This window comes from Netta rufina (genome assembly GCF_964035555.1).
Source record: "Netta rufina genome assembly, chromosome: 11".
NCBI lineage: Eukaryota > Metazoa > Chordata > Aves > Anseriformes > Anatidae > Netta > Netta rufina.
The window spans coordinates 4,240,721-4,255,315 of NC_140134.1; the positions used below are offsets into that span (position 1 = coordinate 4,240,721).

General features: G+C 37.8%; 1 protein-coding gene across 1 annotated transcript in view; it reads right to left on the bottom strand.

The window, feature by feature from the left end:
• Positions 1-14,595, bottom strand: part of PRTG (protogenin) — a gene marked incomplete at both ends in the record, with an annotated part of 78,950 nt that overhangs the window by 37,152 nt on the left and 27,203 nt on the right. The window contains 6 exons of the mRNA XM_084293652.1: positions 3,909-4,156; positions 4,827-4,986; positions 5,546-5,704; positions 6,836-6,973; positions 7,278-7,411; positions 8,447-8,591. Of these exons, the coding sequence (XP_084149778.1) occupies positions 3,909-4,156; positions 4,827-4,986; positions 5,546-5,704; positions 6,836-6,973; positions 7,278-7,411; positions 8,447-8,591 (984 nt within the window). The remainder of the gene's footprint in view (positions 1-3,908; positions 4,157-4,826; positions 4,987-5,545; positions 5,705-6,835; positions 6,974-7,277; positions 7,412-8,446; positions 8,592-14,595) is intronic.

The following is a 14,595-nucleotide window of genomic DNA, read 5'->3' on the forward strand; positions in this document are numbered from 1 at the left end:
TGCCATAAAACAAGGGTTAAAGAAACAAAAATTTCTGACAATCTCTAAACATCACGGTACTTGGATTTGAGATTTTACCAAGTTATTTCATGATCTTCTCCAGCCTACCTCTATTTTTTCAACCTACTAAGTAGAGTTCTTTTATGCACAGGAGTAACTGTGCCTTGCTGTGGTGTAGATTATGGTGTTTCAGGATTTTCATGAATAAGGGACACTGAATGCAACTCTAAACCCCTTTTTAGAATCAGTCACAACAAACTGTGCCCAATGTACAGTAACACAACACACGAGCTCTAATAGCCTTATCGTTCATAGCAAACTTCCAAATCTATTTGTTTAGAGTCAGGGAGGTTTTTTCAAAACCTATTTACAGAGCTTTGACTATAGCAGACTGGGAGGAATGCAAAGCCTTCACTCCATCAAAACAAAACAAACAAAAAAAATAACAAAAAACCCCGCCCCACCCCCCCCAAACAAAACCAAACAAACAGAAAGAAATTATTCAGTGAAAGGATCTTATTTTAGCCCTGCAAATTCTAGTACATTTGATTGACATTTTTTTTTCTTTTATTTGGAAAAAGGCCAATAGGAATAGCCTAGAATGAACTTCAAAAGTGTTTTGCTCTTTGATGAGTCGTTAAAAAAAGGAGAGAAAAAAAGAGACAGGAAAAAAAAATCTCAGCAATTCCCATTAAAATATGCATAGCAATGCAAGCAGCAGTCTTGTCTTTGTGGGGCTTTATTCCTATAGACGAAGGCTATAAAGTGGAATACGTGTGGTGAAGGCTGCTGTGCTAACGAACAATTCACCAAATGCACGTCAACTTAATCAAAACGCTGTAAGAGCCAGCTCCTCCTCTTCACAACTGAATTTATAAACAAAACGAAAGGCAAATTCCACCATTAAGTTTTCCCACATTTATGAATTAACTTGATAGCATTTTAATTAGACAAGATTACGAGCATCTCACAACAGACTAGTTAATGGCTTGTTAATTACGAATTGCAAGGCACGATTTCTGACCTGCCAAACAAGATCCTTGAGCTCAAATTAAAAGGACTTGTTCTCTCATTGAATGGATTGCTAGGCCTCATGCAGAGGCCCTAATGAAACAGCCATAATAGAGAACAAGGCTTGCCTTCCACCACAATCAGTGTTCCCTTTGTGCCTTTTCTGAATCCCTAACAAGGAATTAACACACTCCAACATGCACGCTCATCAGACCCTTATTCTTCTTGCTACTATGACCCCGATTTGAATGCAAAATATTCTGCTTAAAAGAAACAAAAAAAGAAAAAACAAAAAAGCAAAAAACACGACAAACCAAAAAACGCCACACCACCTGTTAGTTTATTCAACTAACTTCATTAACACCTTTTTTTTTTTTTTTAATTTAAATAAGGAAGAGGACCTGAACGTCTTTTTATAGGGAAGCAGCAAAATGCTCAAGTTGTGAAATTAAACGATGAGTGATGCTATCTTTTGTATTCAAAGCACCTACCACATTGTGAACTCTACAGAAAATTCTCAGGAACTGCATATGATTAGTGTATTGTCCAGGTTTCCTTTATGTTTCAGACTTATGGAATCATAAGCATCCGTAGGAGACTTAGCCAGCATTTTGTTATTTTTTGTAATAAAACCTTACCCACTCACACTGACAAATACGGTTCCTAAATAAACCACAGAGCAATACATAAAGAAAAAAGTTACACACATAAGAAGCTTTAAGCAAGTCAGATATGCTCCAGTTAAGTTGGAGACATCTGAGGTTCTTTTTAATATTAATTAGGGTCTGAAATTGTGAGGGTGGACTGAGGGAAGACAGGCTGAAGAAAATGATGACAGCAATACCTTGATCCAAACCACTTACACAAAGTACCCAGAATTCTTACAAAGTAAGCCAGACACGGCAATGTCAGTGAATTTTAGCAACTCTGAGCCCAGGTATTGTGTGAATGTCATCTCACTGAATCAAAAGATTATCCTTTAATTTACATTTCTTCAAATATAGTTGCCCTAAAATAGATTACAGAACTAACTAATGCGATACTTCCTCGCAAAGGCATGCTTTCTAGATTTTTAATAATGCCTCTGACGTGGGCAACATCCTCTGAAAGGTTGACAGACTACCTCTTAGAAAGTAACTATTTTTACAGGAGTGCTGTCCACTAGCCTTTGAACACAAATATATTTTCTACAATACAAAACAAGCCAAAAATGTTTTAATGCCCTGATGCAGAACTTCTGGTACCAATTAAAAAGGCACACAAATCACCCACATTTTGACTCCCAGCACTGAAATTATTCTGCATAACGTAGCCCCTCCCACTCCCCACTGGGGAGTTTTTAATGTGAAAGGATACACAACAGCCTTACGTGAAATAAACTTCACAAGGCTGTCTGGAAAGATTAACAAAATGAGTATTTGAGAAAGCAAGTTTAAATAATACAGCATTTGGTGGGTTTGGTTTTGTTTTTATTTCACAAGACACAACCTTTGTATACGCAGGACGCAGCGACTGCAGAACAATTCTGCAGAATACAAGTTTTAGATTTTTCACTACTGTGAAGGAGTATTTCCTGCACAAATACAAGCTTCCCTAAGGACAATTTCCCAGTTTTCTTTGAAGTTACCCAGTCTCTGCTCTCTACGCTGGCACCGGACATACAATTACCCAGATAGCTTATCTAGTGTGACTTTATTCATATTAGCTTTGAGTGGGGGTTGTGAGCACAATACCTCAGTGACTGAAAGTGTAGGGGGTAATTTCCCGCACCCCTTGTCCTCATTATCTTTTAAAACTCTTTCCTTCCTTCCTTCAGACAAAATTCTCTTGTGTCCTGAAAAATCCCACTTGCAAAAGCAAAGGCAGCTATTCCTGCATCAGTATTAGAGTAATTAAGCTGTCCTTCCTGTCCTCTGCTTAGCAGATGGCAGACTGGTATTCCACACAGAGCTGAGCATCTGCAGTCCTGTCCTTGAATAAACTAGTTACTGAATAGAAATTAAAAAAGAAATCAGTCCTCCTAGAAAACAGAGCTGCATTACAGCTTAGTTTAAGCCACACACCAAACAAAATTTCAGGTCCTTCGGCAGTCACTTCTCTTACTTAAGAACAATGCCTGTTTTCTATCACCCTAAAGATTTCCTTAACTTAAAGGAATCGCATAACAATAAGTGATTAAAAATGTCTAGTTATTCATTTTTCTTGTAATTATCCATTCCCTGTTACATAGGAATTTATATAATATTTAAGAGGCTACAGTAAACAGTTCACAGCTATTTCCACATATTTTGAAAGTTTGTATATTTCTCACTGTAGGAGAGCAAGGGGTGAAAGGAGAGCAAATTTTCTCACTAAGTCAATATTCTAAGCGATAATAGCTAAAGCCAATAACATGTCAATTATTCTCCTCCAAAACACATGGAAATCTGTAAAGTCACAAGAACTGGGGGATATAGACAGAAGAGCTGAATCTAGTGAAAATTTCAACTATGTAAGCCTCCAGGACTCTGGTATATGTTCTGTCCTTCCTAGCCAAGCAAACACATGGAAGAGAGCTAGGCAGAATTTCCCCCTGAGGACAAATTGAGGGAAACCTAGACATTAGTAGGGAGGTCCCAACTTTTAAAGCCCATTGGTGACTTCAAAATCTGTTCACTGGAATGATGAAACAAAGGTGAGTTGGAAGGCCAATCAGCCCCACAAACGAGATGATTTGGCTAAAGCATTTTTGCCCATGCACTTCTGTTGGTTACAATATGGATTTTTATGCTGTTATGCTCTGATGAAGCCCTGGTCATGAGCCATTCAAATTTGGCACCTCTTGGACAGACATTCAAGTTCTTACTACATGTAAGTATATAACAGTATACGGAAACACATTAAATTAAAGTGCTTACCTTCTGCTTTCATGTAATGCACAGAGTATGCAATCACTTTGTCTGAATTATACAGTGGCCTCTCCCACGCTAGCAGGATTGCTGAGCTTGACATCGTTTCAGCATGGACATTGTAAGGTGCGCTGGGTCTGTCTTCTGACATAACTACAGTAAGTCTGGCCCTGGAGAGCACTGATCCCTGACTGTTCTCAGCCATGCACTGATAAATGGCATCATCTTCAGGAATGATCTGGTTAATCACCAGTTTACTGAATCCAAAAGGAAGAAAAAAAGGAAAACAAGAAAAAAAAGAAAAAAGCTTACATCTTGAATAAATGTAGATCTATGGAATGCAACAACAGTTACGTTTCCTCTATTTCATGAGTTTAGATGATTTGTACTTCACAAACTTTTCAATTAGAAATTAACGTGCTGTTGTGAAATTTAGCAACCTATAGTGTTACTCAAAACCTGCCATGTCAGTATTCGTGTTTAGGCCTGCAAAGCCAGGCACAGTGAAAATAAGCCTGTAAATCTCTTGCTCCCTGCAAATAGCATAACCTTAGGGTTGTTATTTCTTAACCAAGTCTTTAATATGAGCTATTCGCTATACAGGAGTGAAACAGGCCTCAAACAACTTGCAAGATTCTGGTCTGTACTACACTACTGTAAATCTAGAGTAACTCCATTGTGAAACCACTTCAGTTTCCTCCCTGGTAATGTAGAGAACACAAAATCTTCATTGAGGATTTTAGGTATTGGCTAACATGCATTCCTTCTGCCTGTGCAGTGTCCATAATGTTACACTTAATTTTGTTTACATGAGTTATATCTTGTTTGGCTATATTTTGTTACTGGAATCTCATCCTTCCATAAGAACTGTATTCTTCACAGTCACATCTCTCATACACACTTCTCATGCAGCAATGGATATCTTACCTGTTGTACATTTTTATTCTGCCATTGGAGTGTATCCTCCTTCCATTTTTCAGCCATGAAATTTTGGGGGCAGGAATTCCTTCTGCCTGACAGGCAAAACGAGCAGTACCAGCTCTAGGCCTTGTTAAACTTTCTGGCCATTCCACAAATGAAGGTGGAGCTACAGGTAAGTAACAAGCAAAACAATCAAGCCCACATAAATGCCAGGACAGTCAGACTAAGAAAGAACTTTACCACACACAAGCCCCTCTCCTCAGACCACTCAAGCATAAATATACCCATGCAGAAAGCTCATTTTGTGTGAAAAAAGCATGTTTAAAAACACATACTCCCTCCACAAAAAAGCAACACTGCTACACATTTTTGATTTTGCATTTATAAATACAAACAATAAATCAAACTCCAGTCTACAACAAACTGCTAATGACTCACATAGGTGTATTACAAATTTTTACTTTGTCACTAGATTTTGTTTTGGAAGTCAGCCTTCCCAGACGAAACACTGCACCTGCCTCTCTCTAAGTGCAAATGAACTATTAGTTTATAACTCAAATGTTGAGTGCCTGGCGCATCTCACGTGAGTCAAGAGACAAAAGAATGCAGCCACAGATCTGTGATCTGTTTCACCTTGGCAACCTCCCTAAATCCAACCCCCTACAAAGCACAGCTCGAGCCAGAAGCATGATGTTGAAACAAAGCAGAAGTCAAAGCAGGCTCACCCAGCACAGTGAGAGTTGCCATTGCTACTGTGAAGTTTCGTGTGCCAGGAATAGTGGCTCGACAGACATACACGCCTGCATGCTGCACCTTCACGTCAGAGATCATGAGGTTCCCATTTCCAAGGACACGAGTATTGAAGACATCAATGGACTTATGGTCTATTTGAGACAGTGGGAGAAGTATGGTTAGGAAGTTGCTCAAATAACCCATCTGAATAACGTTGCCTAAATAGTAATGGCATGGATTTGAGTTTAAAGGTCAAAAAATGCAAAGGAAAATCACAGATGAGTTTTCAGAGATTGCCATTTTGTATTGGCTTTGCACTTAACTCTTAGTTATCTGACCATTCAGACAGTTAGGTTACTCCACTTAGTAAATTGATATATCTAATATTCTCCATCACAGCTAAAAGCTAATGCCATTTTCCCAGTTACACTCCTCATCTGTCTTGCACTAAGATTCAGTTCATCACTACTTATGGGGATCATCCACCTCCATCTGAATTATGCTGGGGATAAAATAAACATATTTGATAACCATATATTTTATTTTTCTAAGGAAAAAGTCCTTAAGCTAACTGTCACACTTTTTTTTTTTTTTTTTTTTTTAATAAAACTTGTTTGTCCACAAGAGCTGCTGAATCAACCAGGAAACACAGTTATTTCTCCCACTTCTAGAAACAGAAGGTAGGAAAACTTATAGTCTTGACTTTCCCATTTAGGTATGTATAAAGGAGACGTGAAAACACGCAATTTGCATAGCAAAAAGAGGTTCCAGTGATGAACATTCTTACTCCTATTGCATTCCCTCTCTTCTTTTCCTCTTCCAGTCAGATTACTTGGGCTCTAAGGCAATCCAGGGTCTGAACAGCCCATTAATACAAAGTCCAAATCCCATTCACATGCCGCTTCTAAGGAGAATAGGGGGAGAAACATTTACAGGATTGTTTTCTAGGATGCAGTCTCTCCAATCTGCCCTAATTTACCAGTGATTCTATTCCGATTCACAGGTTCCTGGAGGTCACTGCCCCACCCGGCACCTTGTCCATAATGTACTGGGGGCAACTCAGGACTGATAACAGAAGCAGGCAAGCCTCAGGAAACCTCAGGGGTTCTCTACAGCAGTATGGAAGTACGTGACAAAGCGTTTCACTTATCCTACCCTAACCTACAAATCATTGCTTACTACATGAAGCCTCAGAACAGTAACATAATTGCTGAAATCCTTTCTTTCCAGTTTCACTTCCTCTCCACAGGCTGAATGTTGTATGCTGTAATTTTAAGACCTACCTAACCGGCTCCATGAGATGATTGGCTTTGGATTCCCTGTGGCTACGCACTCCAGTATGACAGTTTGATGAAGAGATGCCGTAATGTTTTGAGGACCAGCTATAATAGCTGGCTTGTGAAAAGGCTTCAAATCTGAAGCTTTGGAGAAAAATAAAAATAATAAATAAAAAGAACAAAGAAAACGAGGGCAATTAAACAAAAGCTGAGTTATATATATTTTTAAAGGATGCTTAAAGTTAAATATACATCAAATACATATTTCAGTAACTGTAAAATATATATATATATATATCGAACAATATTTTGGCCACAAGATATAAGTAAAATTATGATTTTGCAGAGTGGTTCAGAGGGCAGTTACAGCCCTTCAATGCAATTAAGTGTTTTTGCTACAGTACTAGGACAACTAAAATATTGTGGAAAAATCTCACATGCTGAGTACCTGGAATAACACTCAGTGTTGCCTCAGTGCTCTTACGTCTACTGCCTATTGTTGTGGCAACACATCGGTAGTTCCCAGCATCCTTCTGTTCAACACCATAGATTTGAAGAACTCCTGTAGGTAGAGCGGTTATTCTGTCAAAGAAACAAAAAAGAAATGTAGATAAATGTTCCACCAGTGAAAGGAGTATTTGGTTTATAAATAGCCATTGCTACACTGACCTGGAACAGCAGGCTGGAGACTAAAAAACATTCTCTATACATGACTCACCTCTCTCCATTCCTCAACTACAGGCGCGATTCCCTGACTAACACCAGCATGAGAGCAGAAGAATCTGTTTTAGCCAGAAGATCTTTCTCATCCTCAAAAGTAATCATCCCAGCCTTCTTTAGCCAGCTACCATGTCCATATTATTCAAGTTGGTGGGTTTATTTGGCAGCAATTTCTGCTACTGTAGCCTAATAAACATAAAATTTCCAATAAACCCACCTATGCTTTCAACTTTTATGTTTCTCTTTTCACCTTCCTTTGCATGCTAGGTGTCTTTAACATGTTCAACAAAAGTTACATGCCAAGAAGGATGGGAGTAGGTTCAATGATCGTGGTCTGGCCAGGGAGAATACCCAGCACAGAACGGGCTATAAGCTTCAAGTTAATGAACTCAAAATACAAGTCTCCCTGAGCAGAATTTCCCTAGTATGAAGTGTTTTAACTCAGTTTTCTACATACATCGTTCTTCATAGGGTCTTAAAAAAACAAAAAGGGAAAGAAAAAAATATCCACAGGTTCAGCATCAATTCTTCTACATTGCACCTGTGAAAACAATCCCACTAATTCAAACTATCCCCACAGAAAAAGTCCTCTTTTTCTGTATCCCACAGCAATTCCCATTCCTAAGAATGACTTGCATGTAAAATTTGTGAGTAACAATTCACAGGTCAATGGACATTCTCTCATTCTATGTTTATTGCACACACAACAGCAAGTGACTGGCCTGTGCTCTTGACTCTAACCACACAACTATTACTGTCTCATTAGTAGTGAACATACTACACAGATGGAACCTTTTTAATGTACTGTCATTGCAAGTATTCAGATTTTATTCTTGTAGTAGGCCCAAAATTATCACAGAGAATAAATGACATTCTAAAACGTGTAAGTTTACTTACCTGTCCATGGCTACAGGTAAAGTTGTTCGATTCACTTCCCATGTCACAACGGCAGGAGGGTTTGCTGTTATTTTACAGACAAATCGAGCTACTCCACCTTCCTGAACCTCAGCTGAAAGTGGCTGGACTTCAAATGCAGAAATGGCTAAAAATAAAAGGAGATGTGAGTTGAAGGAGTCAAGTGGGGAAAAAACATTGGCTAAACCAAACTCCAGATCATAGGTCAACTTGAAAGAATACTCCAAAATACTTCAAATAGTCCTCTTTTCTACATGGAAAGAAAGACTGGTCTAATTACCTTATAAACTTTTCTCAACACCTGTTTTCATTGGTTGCAGGTATATTAAAAATAATTTTATTTTAACTTAATTTGGTTTAAAAATATATATATATCAACCAAAATTACCATGAATCTCTCAAATAGAATGAGGTGAACAAGTTGACTGGTGTGCAACTAAAAAGCATACCTGTTTATTAAACTATTGCAATTCACATTGATACAAGAACCTTGGGTCCCACTACACTTCATCAAAAAAAAAGTCTGACTGCAATAGAAAATTTCTGGAACAACACTTGAATCCCAGTCATACTTCAGTCATTTAATAACACTCACTTCAGTAAAAGCATTTGCAGAGTTGGACAAGTTGACTTGATTGAAGAAAAAAAAAAGAAAAAAAAAACAGAAAAACCCTACAACAATCTCAAAATTTTAACCAACACTTTCATCCCAAAGGTCCAAGTGAACACACATTCCCTATAAAATTTCAAGCACTTACGACTTCAGGAGTAAAACTGAACCAACTCAATTTTACAAAAAAAAAAAAATAAAATTTATTTATATATTAAAATATTATTAAAATTTATTAAATGTTATTAAAATTGAGCCAACTCCTTTTTGCTCCAAAAAGGAGCAAAATTGAGCCAGCTGAAATGTCAGATCAATAAATACCTGCCATCTAACAGGCACCTAAGAAATTGATCAGGAAATAAAAGCTGAAGGGAAAGGAATATAAAAGCCTCTAATTAATTGCTCTATTTACTGCTGCTCACTACATAATTAACACAAAGAGCATCTATTCAGCAGCAACTCATTTTGGATACCTCACAACATGAATAATTCCACATGCATTCACATTCCCTGTAATTGCACAGGGCACAATCTCTGTAAAAACTCCATGATACTAATTTGTTTCTAAAATCAGATTTAGAGTAAACTTCTACTCTCGTGTAAATTCTAAAACAACACAATGTAGCAGACAATATTAGTAAGTTACCCATCTCTTAACTTTCAAGTTTTGTGTTGAAAGAATTCCTCTATGTTGTTTATTAATTGAATTTGGTTTATATCATATTAGCTGTAAGGTGTTCTCAATAATGCCCTGCTGTATATGGTGCATGTCCAGCACTGATGCACACCAAGCATCTTAATGAATGCTTCCTCCCACCAGCACTACCCCACAATTTAATACTCCTGCATAGCATCAATAAATTACATTTTGGAGTGTGAAGGAAACGTGCCATCACTTGATTGCTTTCCCCTCCATGCACAAACTAACTCCTAACACTGACTTAACCATGTAAGTCAAAGATTCCTATTACTAGGATAGCTATTTCATACCCCTGGTCAGAATAAATCTTTTCTTTTTTCCCACTGCATTTTGGTAGTTCCATCAGCACTATGGGAATGAACAGTCCTAATGATACCAGCCGAATCCAAGTGTTGCAGTGTTGTGAGCAGCCCTCCCAAAAAAGCTGGCTAACAAGACTACCAAACCACCCTTTCCAGCAAAATCACCTGAAAGCACTTGCCACCACGGCCATTGGAATCCAGGCCTGGCACCTTAAATGTGATTGAGAACCAGGACACATGCAGAGATGCTCTGGTATCTGTGCTTAAGATCAGCTCCATGCTTGGCTGTGGCTTTTGGCAGCAGGTCCCCACAGCCCCAGCACAGCTGGCTACTTACCCACCTTCACCACAGAGAGAACCAGACTCACTCACCAGCAGAATTTAACCCAGTTCCCTATGTTGTGCATTCAGTTATTCCTTTCACTTTTGAGCAGTAAGAGATCCATAAACCTCACAGTTAAGTCCTAATTAACCACTTAATTAAAAAACAAACAAACAAAAAAAAGCCACAACATACCACAACATACATTAAAAGCTGCAACAGAAGCCTTACGGGTGGATGGGGTGGAGATGGGACAGGGAGAGGAAACATTGGAGCAGTTTTCTCCCTAAGTAGATATTTTCTTTTGGTTGCTAAGAAATCATCAGAATGAAAACAAAACATAAGAGTTCTTTTCTACAGACCAAAGTTCAATTTCACAGAGCTGAGATTCAGTGCAAGGCAAACTGCATGTATACCAGATTGCTTCTGTGACTCTAAACTTGGGGGATTTGCTTTCTGCTGAATTTGATGCTGTCCAACGCTACTGTAGCTTTCCACTACAGAAGAGCAAAACAAAAGCATCCAAACTCGTCTTACTTCCTCCCTTCCTCATCCATTCTAATCCCTGTAGCATAGTTCTTTGCATCCATTACCTATTTATTGAAAGCATGATGAAGCAAGCTGAGCAAGTCTGCTTAACTTTCAAAATAAAATCTCTCGGAATGTAATAAAGGTATAATAAGAACAGCACAAATCAACATAACAGCAGTCTTGGAGCCACTGTGCAGTGCAGTGCAGACGTACCACACAGCCCGTGAGGTAAGAAAGGACCGTTCTGACAAGGCAGAGAGGTCTCAGAAAAGCAAAGCTTGTACAGACTTCTAAAAGTTTTGTCTCTAGAGGAACTATAAAATCACACCAAAGATTTCCTTATAGCACTGAGATTATTTAAAAAGACAGTGTGAGAATACAAATCTAATATATGGCTTTTATTTATATATGTGTGTGTGTGTGTGCCCTATATAATAAATACTACAATATATATTATATACACATAAACATATATAATTATTTATTCCAATGCACCCTGTACATTACAGCTAAAGATTAAAGACAGAAGAGAGCTTCTCAAGAACTCCACAAAATTCAAGAAAATTAATAATACAAGAATAAAACAATGTTACAATAGCAAGTAAGAACAGACTCAACTATGTTATTTAGAAAATACAATAAAAAATTTTAGGCTAATATCTAAAGAACATTTTTCCACCTGAGCAGGACAGAGGTATTGCCTCCAAAATTTAATCTTTAATGACAGCAAAAGTCAGAATTGCAGAGAACGGCACAAAATCTTCAGAAAAAAACTCATTAACATCACTAAATGTCATTTATGAGAAAAAAAAAAACAAAAAAAAAACACTTTTGTTCATCTCCCAATCATTCTCAATTTATAAATTGTTTATCAGTTTAGCTCAATACTTGCTCCTTCTGTATCTTGTTTCCTTACGCAAAGCTGTGGTTTCTTCTTAACTCTGACTTTATTTGTGCCAGTAAAATCTGTTTTTACAAGTCTATTGCTGTCTCATGAAACCTGACCTCTTTGTAACAGACTTGTTTTCATGGCAAACGCTGATACCAACTCAGAACCCCAAGAACAAGTCATTAAAGCAGTGCTGTTAAGAGGCCAGAGCTCTATAAAATGGATAAGAAACAAAGTCTCAAGAGACTTGCGTTGTTCCTGAAAACAACCCTGCAAAACATAATAAATGTAAGTGCCTTTTTATTTGAGGTTTCCCCCTCTTCTCCAGTCTATTTAATCATTTTGTTCCCAGGTTTATAGCCGAAAAAAAACCACAAAACAATTAATGTTACTCCAAGAAGCTGGTGCTCCCACCTTTTTTTTTTTAACTTGCAGGGTACCAAATGCTGCACACAGAGGAAGAAAGCAATTATTATAAACTCAATTACTATAAACTATATTTAATTTTTAAAATTATTGCAATTTATGTAAAGGGAGCAGATGTTTGTATAGTTACTTTTGAGTACAAATATTTGTGATGGCATAAAACACCCAGTTCTGGCCAATATAGTTATCCACACAGAAGGGAATCAGAGTTCAATTCAGGTATGAGTTCCCACATTCACCACTTAGGCAAATATCCTCAGGCTCAAATGACAAATGATGACTTTTCAACACACGGTGATTAAATATTACAGAAACACTGCTTCTGTCTTCCATGACATACATGTATTGAAAACTATCCTGCACACACAGAAGAAAACTGTACTTAAATTCAGGTTTAGCTAGATTTAACAGTTATGTTCCAATAAAGTCAAAGACTTAATGAAATGCTCACCCCTCTTTTTTTTTTTTTTTTTTGTTGTGCTAAAATACAGCAGTCCTTTATTATTTTTAACAATAATAATCATTTCCTTCACTCCTAAGTGAAGGAAATCATGGAATTAAGTGAAGGCAGATTGCTCATGCAAACTCAAATCCAGATGACTTTGGATGGTCCCTTACATCCTGCACTTTCTACCTGTGTACTAAAACCAGATGCTGTGGGCAGGTCAAGGCTGCCTCGTGATCTTTATGTCCCTAAGTTTTTTTCTGAATGAGCCTTCTTGAAAGGCAAAAGAAATTCCAACAACCTACGTATTTATTACTTCTAAATCTTGCTGATTTTTTCACACATACCAGTTGATACTAGCCCAAGACTGAAGTGTAATTGTATAATAAAGAAATTGAAAGAATGGAAGACAAAACCCCTGAACTGAAACAGCAGCAGAGAATTGGGTTTCACCTAACCAGACTGCAGCAAATATTGTGAAACTCTTCAAATCAAACACTTGTGTGTTTCTCAAGAGATAATGGCCACTCAGATAGATGAGCTACTCAGGTGGAAACAAAAGTGCCTAATGGCATCATGCCATTTCTAGAACTTACGTGTTAATAGTATTGAGAATTAAACAATAGCCCTAACCTGCAAATGAAACCTTTTTTTTTTTTTTTCTTTTTTAATTCTCAGGTGAAGAGGTTTCACTTGAGAAAAATAAGCTTGTATGTTAAGAAAAAGCTACGTCTATTTCCTGAGCAATGTTTCAGGATAGCATGTGATAAATTTAATGTGTTTTTCTCCTCTTGATCTAATTTTTGTTATACTCTCTCCCTGAAACAGTTGATAAAAAATGCAACAAATACATAGTGTATTAGATTTTAGTACTGTAGCCAACTTGCACGTATTCACCTTGAGTGTAGTGTGATTCCTCCATCCTTGCAGGAGTGAGGCTTACAACTGATTACGAAAGTTTTGCCATTCCTGTTAGCTGGCTATATGGACACATATTTCCAAATGATATGTCACTCAGGTGGCCACTCTAGTCTGGATCAGGAATAACACATGAACACTGACAGATCCAGCTGTGGCAAACCTACACACATGCAGATGTCCTCCCCATTTCTGATGCAGCAGTTTGAGTACACAAAGCTGGGGCTATCACCAAGTGATCTGATGGGTGGGTCTTTGCCAAATTATCCACGAGATGTCAGTGGAAATTAAATGAAGTAGTTAGGTGTATACAGTTAAGTGTGTGTGTGCATATAAACTGTAAGTGGGTACAGTTCAGAGGTGAATTTCACACAAATGGAGCACTGTGGGTACAGTTATAAGTAACTGTATGTGAAAAGCATTCTGTATGGGCTACCACAAGCACGGTGATTTCTTACATCCACCCTTAAAATTTTGATCAAGTCTTGTTTGATCTACAATTATAATGCATAAAAATGTTAGATTTCATGACAAAATGGAACCTGACCCACAAGGAATGATTAAAAGAGCTAGGACCTCATTAGTCCTGGGAAAGGAAACCAAAGAGAGAAACAGCTGCCTTACAAGTATATAAAGGAGGTATTAGAGAGGACAGGGAACGATGACTCTCATTAATCACTAAAAACAGAAAAAGAAGAAATAGGCTTTAGCTGTAGTGGAGGAAGTTCAGATGAGTTTGATAAAGGAAAAGATATTCATGAGGTGCAGGCAGGCAAGGGAGGCAATACAACAATTACCAAAAGGGGTGGCTGGGCTGCTACCCGCCCACCCAGGGGACAGTGACACTGCTCTTACTGTACCCTCGCACTAAATGCCCTTTCCCAAAGGGTCTCACAGTAAACACCCTTTCCCAAAGCACTTTTTTTTTTTTCTCTCAGAAAACTCTGGAATCTAATAGCATGTTGCTGTTTTCCCCAGGCAAAAAGAC